Source organism: Dendrobates tinctorius, unplaced genomic scaffold (genome assembly GCF_039654945.1).
Source record: "Dendrobates tinctorius isolate UK_male_01 unplaced genomic scaffold, ASM3965494v1 ptg000102l, whole genome shotgun sequence".
NCBI lineage: Eukaryota > Metazoa > Chordata > Amphibia > Anura > Dendrobatidae > Dendrobates > Dendrobates tinctorius.
The window spans coordinates 34,425,106-34,444,112 of NW_027361770.1; the positions used below are offsets into that span (position 1 = coordinate 34,425,106).

The 19,007-nt window shown below is 45.2% G+C and overlaps 1 protein-coding gene across 2 annotated transcripts in view; it reads left to right on the forward strand.

The window, feature by feature from the left end:
- LOC141099765 (NFX1-type zinc finger-containing protein 1-like) overlaps nt 1–19,007 on the forward strand; it is a 400,215-nt gene that overhangs the window by 272,464 nt on the left and 108,744 nt on the right. For both annotated transcript variants that reach the window (XM_073587803.1, XM_073587804.1), the window contains one exon: nt 14,088–14,347. In XM_073587803.1, coding sequence (XP_073443904.1) covers nt 14,088–14,347 — 260 coding nt within the window. The remainder of the gene's footprint in view (nt 1–14,087; nt 14,348–19,007) is intronic.

The window sequence follows — 19,007 nt, forward strand, 5'->3', positions numbered from 1 at the left end:
AGCTAACAGACAGTTCTCCATCCTCCTCCTTCTCGACCTGTCCTCTGCCTTCGACACAGTCGACCACTGCCTACTGCTACAGATTCTTTCTTCCCTTGGCGTCAAAGACCTTGCCCTGTCCTGGATTGCCTCATACCTTTTTGACTGCACATTCAGCGTTTCCCACACTACCTCCTCATCCCGCCCTCTCTGTTGGAGTCCCCCAAGGCTCTGTCCTGGGGCCCCTACTTTTTTCCATCAATACTCTTGGCCTAGGACAACTCATAAAGTCCCAAGGCTTCCAATACCACCTGTATGCAGATGACACTCAGATCTACCTCTCTGGCCCATATGTCACGTCTCTGCTGTCCAAAATCCCAGAGTGTCTATCAGCCATATCCCCCTTTTTCACCTCTCGCTTCCTAAAACTCAATGTAGACAAAACTGAACTCATTATCTTTCCTCCGTCTCATGTATCTTCCCTACCCGATCTATCTATTATGGTAAACGGCATCACGCTCTCTCCGGCACCTGAAATCCGCTGCCTCGGAGTAACTCTCGACTCTGCCATGGCCTTCAAACCACACGTCCAAACTTGCCACCTCCTGATGCCTCCAACTCAAAAATATTTCCAGAATCCGTCCCTTCCTCAGCTCTCAATCTACTAAAACTATTGTACATGCCCTCATTATCTCCCGCCTTGACTACTGCAACACTCTCCTCTGTGGCCTCCCTGCTAACTCTCTTGCACCACTCCAGTCTGTCCTCAACTCTGCTGCCCAACTAATCCACCTCTGTCCTCGCTACTCCCCTGTCTCTCCCCTCTGCAAATCCCTCCACTGGCTCCCAATTCACCAATGAATCCAGTTCAAACTACTAACACTGACCTACAAAGCCGTCCACAACCTGTCCCCTTCCTGTTGTGAATTCCCTTGATCGGACTTCTGAGCCGGAGCTCCCTCTGGTGGTTACTGGGGGTAGTGGAGCTGGCCAGTTTGATGGAAGTTTGCCACCTGACGATGATGATTGGGAATCTGGCATTACTGGCTGGGAGCATATAAGTGAGCAGGCTCCCCTTAGTGGTTGCTGGTGATTTTCTCCTGGTGCATTTTGAATTCTTCAGTCTCCTGCTTGATCTGCATAGTTCAGTTAAGTGATTATTTTGCTAATCCTTTGCTTCTAATCTGGTTGTGCCTTTTTCTGCTTTCTGCTTTGTTGCGAGGGTTCAGCGTGCTCCCTGCTGGGGGCAGTGCAGGGCCCCGCTCCATGTGTTACAGTTTGTGTTGGTTTGTTCAGTCCCCTGTTGTACTGGTATCTTTTGATTTGCTTACAATTCACACCAGAGTGCTGATCTAGCGGGGGTGAGGTTGTGTGGCCTCAGTGTTTTTTTTATATCAGATGTGTTGGATTTTTTAGGGTTTTTGCTTGATTGCAGACAGTATCTTTTCTGTCCAGCCCTATCTAGACAGTTTGGGCCCCATCATTTGCTCAGTCTATTTCCTGCCTGTGTCTGTGTCTCATCTTGTCTCATTGACAGTATATGTTTGGGGGATATCTATTCCTTTGGGAATCTGCTCCGGGGCAGTTTAGATCTCACCTTTCTGGCTTTAGGCTTTAGTTAGCTCTCCGGCTGTGCCGAGGCGTCTAGGGCATCGTAGGAACGCTCCACGTCTACTGCTAGTTGTGTTGTTAGGATCAGTGGTCTGCAATCCGCTAAGTTACCAACCTCTCTGGTTTCCTGGTTGCTTAGCTTATTCCTGCCATCCTCCTCGGTGACCCGTTCATAACAGAATCACCAGCCAAAACTGTAGACCCTAGGGTACTCAAAAGAAGGAAAGAATTTAAAAAAAGAAAAAAAAAGTGTCAGAATTTTTTTGTATATTTTTTCATCTTTTTCTCTTGGGCCGTAGGAGGATTTTTTTCCTTAATGGAGACTAAGCAATTGTCCGATCGCGTTGCACAGCTTGCTGCTGAAGTGCGGGGAATTTCTGTCTATCTCGCTCAATCATCTGCTGTAGAACCAAAGATCCCTACTCCTAATGTGTTTTCGGGGGATCGGTCAAAATTTTTGAATTTTAAGAATAACTGTAAACTAGTTCTTGCTTTGAAACCTAATTCATCGGGGAGTTCAGTGCAGCAGGTTAAAATTGTCATCTCCCTGCTGCACGGTGATCCCCAGGATTGGGCTTTTTCTCTGACACCTGGAGAATCCTATTCTGGCTAATGTGGATGCATTTTTTCAAGCCCTGGGGTTGTTGTATGATGAACCTAATGCTATTGATCAAGCTGAGAAAACCTTATTGGCATTGAACCAGGGTCAGGATGCTGCGGAGTTATATTGCCAGAAATTCTGAAATTGGGCAGTCCTTACTAGATGGAATGATGATGCCCTTGCAGCTCTCTTTCAGAAAGGTCTGGCAGAAACCATAAAAGATGTTATGGTGGGATTTCCTGTCCCCTCTGGTCTTAACGACTCCATGTCTTTAGCCATTCCAATTGATCGACGTTTACGTGAACGTAAAAGTACGTGAGAGGCGGTGCTGCCTTTTGAACAAACGTCTGAACCCATGCAATGTCATAGGGTTTTGTCTAGGGCACAACGACAAGAGTTTAGAAGGCGTAATAAGTTATACTTCTTTTGTGGGGACGCTTCTCATGTTATTTCTGTCTGCCCTAAACGAGAAAAGCATTTCGCTCACTTATTTGCTGTGGGCAGTGTACAGCCTCAGTTCCTGTTGGCGGATACTTTGATCTGCTCCTTGTTTACATTTTCTGCTAAGGCTTTTGTTGATTCAGGAGCAGCTTTGAATCTGATGGATCTTGACTTTGCCAAACGTTGTGGTTTCCCCATGGTGCCCCTGCGGACCTCTATTCCCTTGAGGGGTATTGATGCTACCCCTTTGGCGGAGAATAAACCACAGTTTTGGACCCAGGTGATAATGCGAGTCGCCCCGGACAATCAAGAGAATTGTTAATTTTTGGTGTTGCACAATTTACATGATATTAATGTAATGGGTTTTCCTTGGTTGCAAACCCATAATCCTGTTTTGGATTGGAAATCTGTGTCTGTGGTGAGTTGGGGATGTCAATGTGTTCTTAGTGACACTTCTGTTTTCTCCACCTCTCCCCAGTCTCAAGATGTTCCTGACTATTTGGCTGATTTTTCTGATGTATTTAGTGAGAGTAAGTCCGCATCTTTGCCTCCTCATAGGAGTTATAACTGCGCAATTGAGTTAATGCCCGGTTGTAAATCTCCCAAGGGTCGGTTTTTCAACTTATCGGGACCTGAACATGATGCTATGCGATCTTATATCAAGGAATCATTGGAGAAGGGTCATATCAGACCATCCTCTTCGCCTTTGGGTGCTGTTTTTTTTGTGGCCAAAAAAGATGACTCATTAAGGCCATGTATTGACTATCGTTCCCTTAACAAAATCACTGTTAAATATCAGTACCCGTTACCCCTGATTTCTGATTTATTTTCCAGAGTTAAAAGTGCTTGTTGTTTTACCAAACTTGACCTCAGGGGAACGTATAATCTTATTTGCATCAAGCACGGGGATGAATGGAAGTCGGCGTTTAATACTCCGGAGTGACATTTTGAGTACCTGGTGATGCCTTTTGGGCTCACTAATGCCCCTTCCGTCTTCAAATCTTTTATGAACGATATTTTCTGGGACCTTGTGGATAAGTTTTTGATCATTTATCTGGATGATATTTTGATTTTTCCAGTGATTGGGATTCTCATGTGGAACATGTCCGGACTGTTTTCCGGATCCGGATTTTGAGGGAAAATACTCTGTATGTTAAGGGATCGAAATGTCTTTTTGGTGTACAGAGGATTTCGTTTTTGGTATTCATTTTGTCCCTGTCTGCTATTGAAATGGACCCGGCCAAGGTACAGGCCATTTATGATTGGGTTCAGCCCACTTTTCTAAAGGCTCTTCAAAAGTTTTTGGGTTTTACTAATTTCTACCGTAAATTTATAAGTAATTTTTCTGGTATTGTTAAACCTCTGACGGATTTGACCAAAAAGGGCGCTGATGTGGTGAATTGGTCTCCAGAGGCAGTCTCGGCATTTCAGGAGATTAAGCAGAGATTCACTTCTGCTCTGGTTCTATGGCAACCTGATGTTTCATTCCCATTTCAGGTGGAGATGGATGCTTCTGAGATTGGTGCTGCAGCCGTTTTGTCTCAAAGAGATCTGGTAACCTCTAAGAGGAATCCCTTTGCCTTCTTTTCTCAAAAATTTTCTACATCTGAACGTAACTATGACGTGGGGAATCGGGAATTGTTGGCCATGAAGTGGGCATTTGAAGGTGGAGACATTGGTTGGAGGGAGCTAGACATCAAGTTGTGGACCTCACCGATCACAAGAATTTGTTATCTTGAATCAGCCAAGTGCTTGAATCCTAGATAGGCTTGGTGGGTCTTGTTTTTCACGGGTTTTAATTTTGTGGTCTCCTTTCTTCCGGGCACTAAGAATGTTAAGGCGGACGTCCTTTCTAGGAGTTTCTTTCCGGATTCTCTTGATGTGACCGAGCCTACTACCATTCTGAATGAGGGTGTAGCTCTTTCCGCCATCTCCCCCGATTTGAGACGTGCCCTGGAGGAATTTCAGGAGGATAAACCTGAATGATGCCGTATGGGAAAATTGTATGTCCCTGATCAGTGGAGGAGAAGAGTAATGTATAAAATTCATTGTTCCGTGTTGGCTGGCCATTTAGGTATCTTTGGTACCAGAGATTTGGTGAGTCTGTCTTATCTCGTGATGTCAGGAATTTTGTGCAGTCCTGTGGGACTTGTTCTTGGTCCAAGCCCTTTTCTCGTGCTAATGGTTTGTTGATGCCCCTGCCGGTGCCCAGGCGGCCATGGACCCATATCTCAATGGATTTTATTTCTGATCCCCCTGTCTCTCAGAGAATGACTGTTATTTGGGTGAACTGTGATAGATTTTTTAAGATGGTCCATCTTGTACCACTCCCAAAGTTGCCATCTTCTTCTGAGTTGGTGCCCTTGCTTTTACAACAAGTGGTTTGTTTGCATGAGATTCCTGAGAACATTGTATCGGACTGAGGAGTCCAGTTTGTTTCCAGATTTTGGAGAGCTTTTGTTCCAAACTGGGAATTCAGTTATCTTTCTCCTCTGCATTTCATCCTCATACCAATGGGCAGACTGAGAGAACAAACCAGACTTTGGAGTCCTAATTGAGATGTTTCATATCTGCTGATCAGGAAGATTGGGTCTCATTTTTGTCCTTGGCCGAATTCACGCTAAACAATAGGGCTAGTTCGGCCACTTTGATGTCTCCTTTTTTCCGTAACTTTGGGTTTCATCCATGATTTTCTTCGGGGCAGGTGGAAGCTTTGGTGGTAGAGAGAATGCAGCAGATTTGGGACCAAGTAGTGGATAAGTTGTCCCACTCTCAGGAAAAGGCCCAACGGTTTTTGTTATGAATGGGTCACTGAGGAGGAGAGCAGGCCCGAGCTGAGCCACAGAACACTAGAGAGTGTAACTAAGCGGATTACAAACCCCTGATCCTGTCCACACAAATAGCAGTAGCCGTGGAGCATACCTACGATGATCCTAGAAACCTCGGCACAGCCGGAGAGCTAACTACGCCTAAAGCAAGAAAGGGGAAAGCTAAACTGCCGCAGAGCAGACCCCAAAGGAATAGATAGCCCCCAAACATATATTGTCGGTGAGACAAGATGAAAACACAAACACAGGTAGGAAAATAGACTGAGCAAATGATGGGGCCCACACTAACTAGACAGGACAGGAAAGGATAGATACTGTCTGCAATCACGCACAAAAAACCCTGCAAAATGTCCAACACAACTGATGCACAAAAACCCTGAAGTCACACGACTTCACCTTCCACTATATCTGTACTCTGGTAGATTCTGAAAGCAAAGCAACAGAGACCAATATACCAGGAGGGAAAAACAAACTGGCACAAGCAGCAACATATGTGGTGATGCAGCACAGCCCCAGCAGGAGCTGGCTGACCCGCACAAAGCAGGAATAGACAGAACCTGAACAAATGGAAATAGAAAAGCAAATGAATCACTTAGCTGGACAATGCAGGGAAAGAGCTGGATACGTCAGACCTCAGGAGGCAAGGCAGCAAAAATCACCAGCAGGGATAGAGGGTGTCTTAAATCCCATTCTGAAGCCTCTGATCTCCAATCGTCGTCCTCATTATCAGGTGGTAAGCCTCTGTCAATCAAATCAGCTTCACTACCTCCATTAACCACCAGAGGAAGCCCAGAAAGAGAATTCACAACAGGTTTTCCAACAGTCATAGGACCATTGGTTCCCCTGTTTAAAGTGGGTGATATGGTTTGGTTGTCCTCAAGAAATATTCCCATGAAGGTTGCATCTCCAAAATTCAAGCCAAGGTTTATTGGACCTTATAAGATTTTGGAAATCCTTAACCCCGTTTCTTTCCTTTTGGTTCTTCCAGTTACGTTTAAGATTCATAACGTTTTTCATAAATCTTAGTTGAAAAGATTTGTGGAGCCAGTAGTTCCCATGGCGGCGCCCCCTGACCCTGTACTGGTTAAGGGTAATTTGGAGTATGAGGTAGAGAAGATATTGGATTCTCGTCTGGCTAGACGGACACTTCATTTCTTGGTCAAGTGGAAAGGTTATGGCCAGGAGGATAATTCTTGGGTCTCTGCTTCTGACATTCATGCCAAGAGATTGATTCGTGCTTTTCTCTGGGCCCATCCTGATTGGCCTGGTGGCGTGGATGAGGGTTCGGTGACCCCTCCTCAACGGGGGTACAGTTGTGAATTCCCTTGATTGGACTTCTGAGCCGGAGCTCCCTCTGGTGGTTACTGGTGGTAGTGGAGCTGGCCAGTCTGATGGAAGTTTGCCACCTGACGACGATGATTGGGAATCTGGGATTACTGGCTGGGAGCATATAAGTGAGCAGGCTTCCCTTGGTGGTTGCTCGTGATTTTCTCCTGGTGCATTTTGAGTTCTTCAGTCTCCTGCCTGATCTGCATAGTTCAGTTAAGTGATTATTTTGCTAATCCTTTGCTTCTAATCTGGTTGTGCCTTTTTCTGCTTTCTGCTTTGTTGCAAGGGTTCAGCGTGCTCCCTGCTGGGGGCAGCGCTGGGCTCCGCTCCACGTGTTGCAGTTTGTGTTGGTTTGTTCAGTCCCCTGTTGTACTGGTATCTTTTGCTTTGCTTCCAGTTCACACCAGAGTGCTAATCTAGTGGGGATGAGGTTGTGTGGCCTCAGTGTTTTTTGTATATCAGATGTGTTGGATTTTTTAGTGTTTTTGCGTGATTGCAGACAGTATCTTTTCTGTCCTGTCCTATCTAGACAGTTTGGGCCCCATCATTTACTCAGTCTATTTTCTGCCTGTGTCTGTGTCTCATCTTGTCTCATCGACAATATATGTTTGGGGGCTATCTATTCCTTTGGGGATCTGCTCTGGTGCAGTTTAGATTTCACCTTTCTGACTTTAGGCTTAGTTAGCTCTCCGGCTGTGCCGAGGCGTCTAGGGCATCGTAGGAACGCTCCAAGGCTACTGCTAGTTGTGTTGTTAGGATCAGGGGTCTGCAATCTGCTAAGTTACCAACCTCTCTGGTTTCCTGGTTGCTTAGCCTATTCCTGCCATCCTCGTCGGAGACCCGTTCATAACACCTCCCTATATGTCTGAACTAATCTTCCAATATCTTCCCTCACGTAATCTTCGATCCTTCCAAGACCTCCTACTCTCCTCCACACTTATTTGTTCCTCACACAACCGCCTACAAGATTTCTCCCAAATATCCCCTGTCCTCTGGAATTCCATGCCTCAACACGTCCGATTATCCACCACCCTCAAATTCTTAAAACGGAACCTGAAAATCCATCTTTTCAGGAAAGCTTACATCAATAACCAGTCTGCCACCTCACCACCACCCGAGCCGCCGCCTCAAAACCACCAGATCTGCTGCACCCCAAACCTTCTGTCTCTTCCCCACTATCCCATAGAATGTAAGTCCGCAAAGACAGGGTCCTCTCCCCTCTGTACCAGTCTGTCATTGTAAATTTGTTTACTCTTAACGATGTCTATTACTTTGTATGTAACCCCTCTTGTGTACAGCACCATGAAATTAATGGTGCTAGATAAATAAATATTAATAATAATATGTAATAGGCAGCAGCAGCAGACAGTAATGCACCCTTTTGATGTATGCAATGATATCTTCTATATACCCACATACAGTGCCTGCATGCCTTGCACTGATGTGTATATATGCACATACACTCCCTGCCTACCTAGCACTGCAATCTATATTCCCCGTAATTAGTCCATAGAAGGACTGTTGGTTTAGCTGGATTTGTGGATTCTATGATGGTATACCCACACTAACTTAGCACAAATCTGTCCCTATCTCAGCAGCAGCTCTCCCTACACTGTCTGAATCTGGAGCTGAATGCGACGAGCAGGGTGGCGCCAGGTCTCTTATCGACCTGATGATGCTGTGCAGCCAGCCACAGGAAAGATGGCTGCGGCATTATAGTGTGTGGCAGACAATCCCTGCGTGTTGATTGGCGCTCTAATATGGCAAAAGTAAAAATAAAAAATCAATGAAAGTGAACAAATGAATGTCAGACATTGGTTTTCAACCATGCTGAAACAGAATTTTCAAAAAAATAAAACTCATGAAATAGTCCTGGTCAGAAATGATGGTACCCCTGAAAATAATGTGACAAAATGGACATCTTAAATCAAGGTGTATCCACTAATTAGCATCACAGGTGTCTACAATCTTGGAATCAGTGCTTGAGACTTTATAGAGGGCTGCAGATACTCACTGTGCTGTTTGGTGACATGGTGTGTATCACACTCAACATGGACCAGAAGAAGCGAAAGAAAGAGTTGTCTCAGTAGATTAGAAAGAAAATTATAGACAAACATGTTAAAGGTAAAAGTTATAAGACCATCTCCAAACAGCCTGATGTTCATGAGACTACAGTTGCACATATTATTCAGAAATTTTGCTCCATGGGACTGTAGCAAACCTCCCTGGACGTGGCCGTAGGAGGAAAAATGATGACAAATCAAAGAGATGGATAATATGAATGGTAACAAAAGAGTCCAGAAAAACTTCTAAACATGTTAAAGTTGATCCTCAAGCTCAAAGAACATCAGTGTCAGATCGCCACATCCGTCATTGTATGAGCCAACGTGAACTTCATGAGAGACGAAAATTGTTGAAAAATAATCATAAAAAAACAGATTGGAATTTGCCAAACTATATGTTGACAAGCCACAAATCTTCTGGGAGAATGTCCTATGGACAGATGAGACAAAAATGGAACTTTTTGGCAAGGCACATCAGCTCTATGTTCACAGACGGAAAAATGAAGCATATCAAGAATAGAGCACTGTCCCTACTGTGAAACATGGAGGAGGCTCTGTTATGTTCTGGCCTTGTTTGCTGCATCTGGCACAGGGTGTCTACAATCTGTGCAGGGTACAATGAAATCTCAAGACTATCAAGGGATTTTAGAGAGAAATGTCCTGCCCAGTGTCAGAAAGCTTGGTCTCAGTCTCAAGTCATGGGTTTGGAAACAGAATAATGACCCAAAACACGCAGCTAAAACACCCAAGAATGGCTAAGAGGAAAACATTGGACTGTTCTGAAGTGGCCTTCTATGATCACTGACCAAAATCCCATTGAACATCTTTGGAAAGAGCTGAAACATGCCATCTGGAAAAGGCAACCTTCAAACACTAGAGAACTGGAGCAGTTTGCTCTTGAAGAGTGGACCAAAATACTTGTCGAGAGGTGCAGGAATCGTTTGATTGCAGCGATTGCTTCAAAAAGTTGTGCAACAAAATATCAAGTTAAGGGTACCATCATTTCTGTCCAGGCCTATTTCATGAGTTTTATTTTTTTTAAAATTCTGTGGAAGCATGGTTGACTTTCATTTGTTGATTTTCATAGATTTTTGATTTATTATTACTTTTGTCAGATTCAAGTTATTTCTGTGACCATTGTGGGTTTTTCTGTCATTAAACGAGGGGTACCAACAATTTTGACCACATGTATATCTATCTATCTATGCATCATCATCTTCCTGATCACTATCTCTATTTTTGAACATCTATAATACAAAGCACTCTTCAATTTCTATGCTGCATGTCATTCCATACGTGTCACACTGGCAGCACATGGATGGCACATGGACCACGGATCTCACCAGTACTGTTTTTTTCAGTACAGGAATCACCAGGACGTGTGAAGAAGGTCTAAGGATGGACAGCCATGCGACCATATACACTCACTGGCCACTTTATTAGGTACACCTGTCCAACTGTGTGTTAAGACTTAATTTCTAATCAGCCAATCACATGGCGGCAACTCAGTGAATTTAGGCATGTAGACATGGTCAAGACAATCTCCTGCAGTTCAAACCGAGCATCAGTATGGGGAAGAAAGGTGATTTGAGTGCCTTTGAACGTGGCATGATTGTTGGTGCCAGAAGGGCTGGTCTGAGAATTTCAGAAACTGCTGATCTACTGGGATTTTCACGCACAACCATCTCTAGAAGTTTACAGAGAATGGTCCGAAAAAGAAAAAAAATCCAGTGAGCGGCAGTTCTGTGGCCGGAAATGCCATGTTGATGCCAGAGGTCAGAGGAGAATGGGCAGACTGGTTCGAGCTGATAGAAAGGCAACAGTGACTCAAATTGCCACCCGTTACAACCAAGGTAGGCAGAAGAGCATCTCTGAACGCACAGTGCGTCGAACTTTGAGGCAGATGGGCTACAGCAGCAGAAGACCACACTGGGTACCACTCCTCTCAGCTAAGAACAGGAAACTGAGGCTACAATTTGCACAAGCTCATCGAAATTGGACAGTAGAAGATTGGAAAAACGTTGCCTGGTCTGATGAGTCTCGATTTCTGCTGCGACATTCGGATGGTAGGGTCAGAATTTGGCGTAAACAACATGAAAGCATGGATCCATCCTGCCTTGTATCAACGGTTCAGGCTGGTGGTGGTGGTGTCATGGTGTGGGGAATTTTTTCTGGGCACTCTTTGGGCCCCTTGGTACCAATTGAGCATCGTTGCAACGCCACAGCCTACCTGAGTATTGTTGCTGACCATGTCCATCCCTTTATGACCACAATGTACCCAACATCTGATGGCTACTTTCAGCAGGATAATGCGCCATGTCATAAAGCTCGAATCATCTCAGATTGGTTTCTTGAACATGACAATGAGTTTACTGTACTCAAATGGCCTCCTCAGTCACCAGATCTCAATCCAATAGAGCATCTTTGGGATGTGGTGGAACGGGAGATTCACATCAGGGATGTGCAGCCGACAAATCTGCGCCAACTGTGTGATGCCATCATGTCAATATGGTCCAAAATCTCTGAGGAATGCTTCCAGCACCTTGTTGAATCTCTGCCACGAAGAATTGAGGCAGTTCTGAAAGCAAAAGGGGGTCCAACCCCTTACTAGCATGGTGTACCTAATAAAGTGGCCAGTGAGTGTATATGCGACTTACATACTTGAGGTCACTTGCCAGTTAGATTCATCCAGATTCTCTCAATCTAAGAAAATTGAGAAAGCTGTCTGACTCTAGTCAACACTTTACTGACAAGTCACTTGACGGTCACAAGACAGCCATCCTGCATGGGAAATAGAGGAATTGTGACAGCCTGATGATTCAAGAGTTTGCAGTGATATAGCATGACTGCAGACTTTGTATCTGAGACTGGACAACCCTTTTAATCTTGAACTCACAGATTGTATGTTTTGACAAAGTAGTCCCGTTCTTAACTTTCAGTGTACAAAGGAGTTGAGCTATACACATAAAAGGTATGCACTAAGCTCTCTCTTATTACTATGGTAAGTTTAATTTCATTTTAGTTACCGTACTTATATTTTGGGAATTCGTTTTTTTTTTTTTTTTTTTACGAAACATATCATTTTTTTAATGACCAAGCCTGACCATATTCATTTAGCAAATGTGTCCACAGTACATCACAAATACAAATGAACACGGACAACGTAGACGGTTCAATACACAAGACAATATAAATCATATAAGAAGAGTGTACTAGAGAGCAACATTCGTAGACAATAATATCAAAATTTTACTTGTAAATAGACAACTCTCAAGTCAAATTAAAAATATGTAAAAGGAGTTGGAAAATAATAAGTGGCATCACAACGCCACATTTATAAATCACTACCAGGTGGATGTAAACATATGTCACCTGAACTGCCCCATAGTATACAACAGTACTTCTATGAACACTGGTTTTATATCTCCATTCATATATTTATGAAGTATAAATAATTCAAAATAGCTCAAGAACAGAATGAAGCAGGATTGTGGTGCCAAACCCAGGAGAAAACCCTGACGTACGTTTCGGCGTGTGCCTTCTTGTGGGGGTGGACCATATTTATGTAATGTAATGTGAGCATTTTAATATATTCACCTACCGTTGCCTTCTGCAGGATCCAGTTCCTTTCTGCTCCTCTTCTCAGTGAGGTCACAGCTGTTCACACTATCCAGATCAATCTATGCGTGACCCGTAAATCTCTTTTACAACGTAAGCCTATGTAGCCCCTTTCTGACACATTATAGACTTCCAGTGTAAAAGAGCCAGGTCACAAAGAGCACAGTGTAACCTGGAGAGTCTGAAGAGCACTGATGTCACAGAGAAGAAGAGCCATAAGGCACTGGACACCGGAGAAGGCGATGATAGGTGACTATATTGATACATTCACACTGCAGTAGCTACACATACACACAGAATTATTAAAATAAATCTTCATGGACTGCTTATTTAATCATTAAGGTAAATCATCAAAAAACTATTGCCAAAGTGGAAAGAAGGCCAGAGGGAAGAATACTTAGAATGAGGGAAAGGAGAGATGTACTGTATACAAACCATATGTGGCAGAAAGCATCAAATCGGTCAAAGTCATCTGCTGTAATCTCCTCCATAAATAGGAAAAAATTGTTCAAACTCATTCACTCACTCTGCAATAGTAGGATAGTAGGAGCTGCGGTTGGACTCCAGTGTCTCAGTTTCCAGGATCTTACCACTGATAAAAATGTATCTCTCTTGACATTCAATCAAGCCCTGTTGCAGCAATAAACTAAAAACAAAAATACATGCTTCTTAAGGGAATTTTTGGTAACCATGTTTTTGCTACCCCATCTGAGATCATGTTATAGGAGCAGATAGCCTGATTCCAGTGAAGTTACTGGGCTGCTTGTGCCACTTTTGATAAAATCACTGTTTTGTCTGTTACATGACACATCCCACACCACTGATCAACAGCCTACTGTGTAGTCTATACATAGGCAAAAAGCTGAAAATCAGTGGCAGAGGCAATATAGAGCTCATAAATATGGAGGACTAGATAGTAGCAAGTTTACTGGCATTCTTGTGATATTCTCCTGCGTTCAGCCCATTAAATGACACACCGTTGGAATCAGTGTCTCTTTACGTTTAAGAAAAGTATTATTTAAAACTCAATGGGTCGTATCAAAAGCGTTGTACTTACATTATACATCTGTTAAAAATAGTCTGTGGTTTTGTGTACGTATTTCAGGTTTATTGCCCCTGCTGTTTCCTACCATGGTTGAAATGATTGTCATCCTTTAGTGGGAATCCGACATTCTCAGCAGCTTCTCCGCCCTGTCCCTCTATTTCATGTTGTGTAATGATCTGACAGGATTAAAGTAAATAAATAAATTAGTAGTTTTTTTTAGTGGGATTCTGAGGCCGTGTGTGAGGGACTCCATCTTCTAACGGTCGGTAGCAGGATTTTAAAAAAGAAGCCAACATTCTGCTTCTTCCTGGCCACATGGTGCAGTCTGTCCCATTCAAAGAAAGTGAAGAGACCAGAGCTACAGGGTAGTGAGAAAAGAGGCTAAAATGGGTGAAAATTACCTTGGAGAATGGTGTTTTTACAGTGAATACAGTTAAAGGGATTTTCTTTTTTCAACTCGTGGCATAACCCCTTAACATAGTGTCCCTACCTTTTGAAGTACCCCTTTTCAGACATAAGATTTTCAGACTTGCCAATCTGTATGTGTGGTCACTATTTCTCATTTCTTCCAGATGAGTTCAATGAATATTCCATAACTATGGAGGGCGAAGATGATGAGTTCATAAAAGTAACAGATGAAGCTGAACTAGCTGAAACTGAACGAAAGATTGAAGAAGATGATGACATTAAACGTGAAATCAAAATAGCGCGACGAATTGCAGAAATGTCAAAGAAAGAGTCTTTGCTATTTGTACCAGATGAGCATGAAAATGAACAAGAAAGTGAAGATCATGGAACTGATACAGAATCAGATTATCAAGATGGCTGGCTGGTAATGAATCTACCTGAGAATTATATACAGAAAGCATACTAGAAAATTGTATAGTCATTAACTGAACAATAAATACTCTTTATTCAATAGAAGTTTAAGGAAAAATCCCAACAGGTCATAATTTGATGTTATATTTCAATAACTGTCACATATGTTCTCTGTGTTGGAAAACTCTTAAATATGAACTGTTATGAGATATATTTGATGTACAGATTTAAACATATGTTAGTATTCTCAATTCTGTCAGATTACAAGTTTACTTGATTTTTAACTACAACTAGACTATAAACGTTTGGTTTAGTCCACACTTTACTCTGCACTGAGCTTCTAACGCATCATTGCATAGTAAGCAGCTTGCAGGAGATTATGTAGTTTTAGAGAGCCAGCTGTGAGGCACAGCCACACTCCCTACAGAGAATATAAACATGGTATATTACCATGTTTACTTTCTTACTCCCTGTGTTCATACCACTGAACAAGAATTGTATATACAGGTTAGAAAACACTGGGTTAATTATGTAATTACTGGGTGTAGGGAAGGAGGCACTACTGGATCTTAGGAGATGCAGTCAGCTCCACTATGTAGCCTGAAATGTGAATTTATCTAGTAATTGGTGCTACAGTAACAGCTCCAGGTTACAGGGGAAACAGCAAAAAGTAATATAGCAATATGTTCAAATTTTTCCACCCTACTAAAGGTTTTTTAAGTCCTTCACCCCGAAGCCTGTTTTCACCTTCCTGACCAGGCTACTTTTTTTCAAATTCTAACCACTGTCACTTTATGATGTCATAACTCTAGAACGCTTCAATGGATCCCACTGATTCTGAGATTGTTTTCTATGACATATTGTACTTCATGATAATGGCAAAATTTCTTTGATATCACTTATGTTTATTTCTGAAAAAATAGGAAATTTGGCAAAAATTTTGAAAATGTTGCAATTTTCAAACTTTTTATTGTGATGCCCTTAAAGGGAATCTTGGCACTCAACTTATGATGTCCATGAATGGAAAGAATTTTTTATTTAATGCAGTCTGTAAACGTTTTGGCCTACATGGCCTTCATCATGGACTGCTTTTTAGAAAAGAGGTTCGGTGGGAAGGTTTGTGAAATGAACGTAATTGTCACGCCGTCTCTGCATACTCACCCGGCCATCGCTCCCACGCCGCAGCCCCTCGCCGCCCGACAGCCACGGCGGTCACCTCTGACAGGCGCGCGGCTGACGGCGTCTTTGCATGCAGTGCCCATGCGCCATAGGCCGCGGCCGCGCCTCCCTTCTGCTTCTTTTGCTCCAGCTATGCCCTGACCCGGAAGCACTCCCTGACCAATGGCAGACCAGACAGGGGCATATCAGGCTGCTTACCCCTGAGGGAGGCGCCTGATCGTTGTGTTTCCTAGCACACTGGGCCTCGCTTCTTCGTGTGCTCTCTGCAGTCTCACAGTCCCGTTCTCGTGTGCTCCCTGCAGCAGCCTCGCAGTCCGGCTATCCGTGTCCCCTGCTGTACTCCAGTCCTGCCTCCGGTGTTCCTGTTCCATCCTGCTCCAGTCCTGCTGTCCTACTCCAGTCCTGCCTCTGGTGTTCCTATTCCATGCTGCTCCAGTCCTTCCGTCCTACTCCAGTCCTGCCTCCGGTGTTCCTGTTCCATCCTGCTCCAGTCCTTCTGACTTACTCCATTCCTGTCTCCTGTGTTCCAGCTCTGTCCTGTCATCTACACTTCAGTTCCTCCGCGTTCCAGTCTACAGTCTTACTCCACTCCTGTCTCCTGTGTTCCAGCTCTGTTCTGTCATCTACAGTTCAATCCCACAGTCCTACTCCAGTCCATCCTGAGCCTCCCCTCTCGGTACCGGCTACCGTGGTACTCAAACCCCTGGGCCTGCTCCTAACGGTCCCTGTATAGGGGTCTGTTCCACCTGGCAGCTCACCAAGGGGCCCCTCGGTGCCACGGCCCAGAGGGTCCACTCCTGGAGATTCCGGCTCCAGACCAGCCATGCTAACAGTACGATCAGGCCATGGACTCCACCGGTACTACTGCTGCTAACCAGAAAGAGTTACTCTTCCGGTGGGAGAATCAGGGACGCATTATGTCTGTCATGAAGTCTATGGACACCCGTTTGTCGGCCCTGTAGGTGGCCATCCTGGAAATGCCAATCTACTGGCCAGTCTTCGACAGGAGCTGGGCCAGCAACAAGATACTCAAGCCCATATTTTGTCTTACATGGTCTCCTTTGATAGCCGCTTGTCGGTCCTCCAGTCTGCCGCCGCAACTCCGACTCCTCCCACCGCTCCTACAGCTCTCCTGACGCCCCGCCTCTCCAAACCGCCTCGCTTCACTGGGGATCCCAAGCTCTGCAGGGGGTTCTTAAATCAGTGCAGCCTCCACTTTGAATGGTTGCTGCAGCAATATCCCTCTGACCGGGCCAAAGTAGCCTTTATTATGTCCCTTCTGGAGGGAGAGGCCCTGTCCTGGTTGAATCCTCTCTGGGAACGTGACGATCCCGTTGTCTCAAGTCTTCCGGTTTTCTTGGATACTTTTCGCAGGGACTTCGATGAGCCGGGTCGGTTAGCCGATCTCAACGAGTCACTCTTTAACCTACATCAGGGTTCTCTCACGTTCGGACAGTATGCTATCTGCTTTCACACTATCTCCTCCGAGCTCGGCTAGAATAACACGGCTTTGGTAGGGGCGTTCTGGCGCGGTCTTTCAGGCAGAATAAAAGATTAACTCGCAGGTCAAGATACCCCACCCACCTTAGAGAACCTTATCTCGCTGGCTACCCGCATTGACCTACGCTTCCAGGAGCGCGCTAGGGAGTCAGCGAGAGACAGGAGGTCCACCAGGCCAGCTCCTCTTCTCACCTGTTCTGCCAGACCTCGTTCGGCCGGGTCCCCTTCTTCCTCTTCGGTCGCGTCCATGCAGATAGACCACCTCAGGTTGGCTGAGTTGCATCAGCAAGAGAGACGTGCACAAGGTCTGTGCCTTTATTGCGGAGGTTCATCACACTATATCCGCACCAGTCCTAAGAGACAGGTAAGTGAGGCCTCCCTAGGTGATGATGATCCCTCTCAAGCTCTTACTATATCTGTTGTTTTGCTTTCAGGGGAGAGAGGTGGGTCCGAGGTGGCCTACATGGATTCGGGCTCGGCAGGTAACTTCATTCGGCCTGAAGAAGTGGACAAATACCAAATTCCCGTGGTTGCTCTATCTAACCCTCTCCAGATTGCCGCGGTGGATGGTAAACTGCTACAGGTGACCGTCACCTTGGTCACTGAAGAAGTGAAGTTGCAAGTCGGTGCCTTACATCGAGAGAAGATAGCCTTTTACGTTTTGCCTAAGCTCTCCCACGCCATTCTACTCAGTCTCCCATGGTTAAGGACTCATCAGCCTGTTCTCGACTGGTCTTCTGGGGAGATACTCCGCTGGGGGCACCCGTGCCAAGCTCGCTGTCTGACTCCTGTCCCCCTGGCGGCCGCTCCTCAGCCACCCCCAGACCTTCCGGGTCTCCCTCCAGCCTACAGTTCCTACGTCGATGTCTTTGATAAGAAGGAAGCGGAGGTCCTTCCTCCACACCGGCCTTTTGACTGCCCAATTGAACTTGTTCCCGGTTCAACCCCCCAAGGGGCAGAATCTACCCCCTGTCTCCCGCTGAGACCACAGCCATGTCCGAGTACGTCCGGAAGAACCTTGCTAAAGGCTTTATACAGAAATCCTCGTCGCCCGCGGGAGCCGGGTTTTTCTTCGTCAAAAAGAAGGACGGAACTCTACGGCCATGCATTGACTATAGGTGCTTGAATGAGATTACCATCAAGAACAGGTACCCTCTTCCACTCATTCCGGAGTTGTTTGACCATCTCAGAGGAGCTTGGGTCTTCTCTAAGCTGGACCTCAGAGGAGCCTATAATCTGGTCCGTATCCGCGCTGGAGAGCAGTGGAAGACAGCTTTCAGCACTCGAGATGGCCATTACGAGTACTTGGTTATGCCCTTTGGTCTCTGTAATGCTCCTGCGGTGTTTCAAGAGTTCGTCAACGAGATCTTCTGGGACCTCTTGTACTCCTGTGTGGTCGTGTACTTGGACAACATCCTCGTCTTCTCGCCGGATCTCTCGTCCCATAGAAAGAGTGTCCGCTTGGTGTTACAGCATCTTCGGGAGAACCGCCTGTATGCGAAGATAGAGAAATGTCTCTTCGAACAAACCTCTCTGCCATTTCTGGGATACATTATCTCCGACGCTGGACTGAGGATGGACCCCGAGAAGTTGTCTGCCATTCTCAAATGGCCTCGCCCCGTCGGAGTAAGGGCGATACAACGATTTCTCGGATTCGCCAATTATTACCGTCAATTAATCTCTCACTTTTCCACAATCACAAGACCTATTTCTGCTCTCACCCATAAAGGGACTACTCCCAAGGATTGGCCTCCGGAGGCTGAAGAGGCCTTTCTGACCCTAAAATGGGCTTTCTCCACGGCTCCGGTCCTGCATTGCCCGGAGAGCAACCGACCTTTTGTACTCGAGGTGGATGCTTCCTCGACAGGTGCCGGGGCAGTATTGTCCCAGAGATCCGCCTCCGGTCGTCTGCACCCTTGTGGCTTCTTCTCGAAGGCCTTTTCTCCATCCGAGTATAACTACTCGATCGGCGACTGGGAACTTCTGGCCATCAA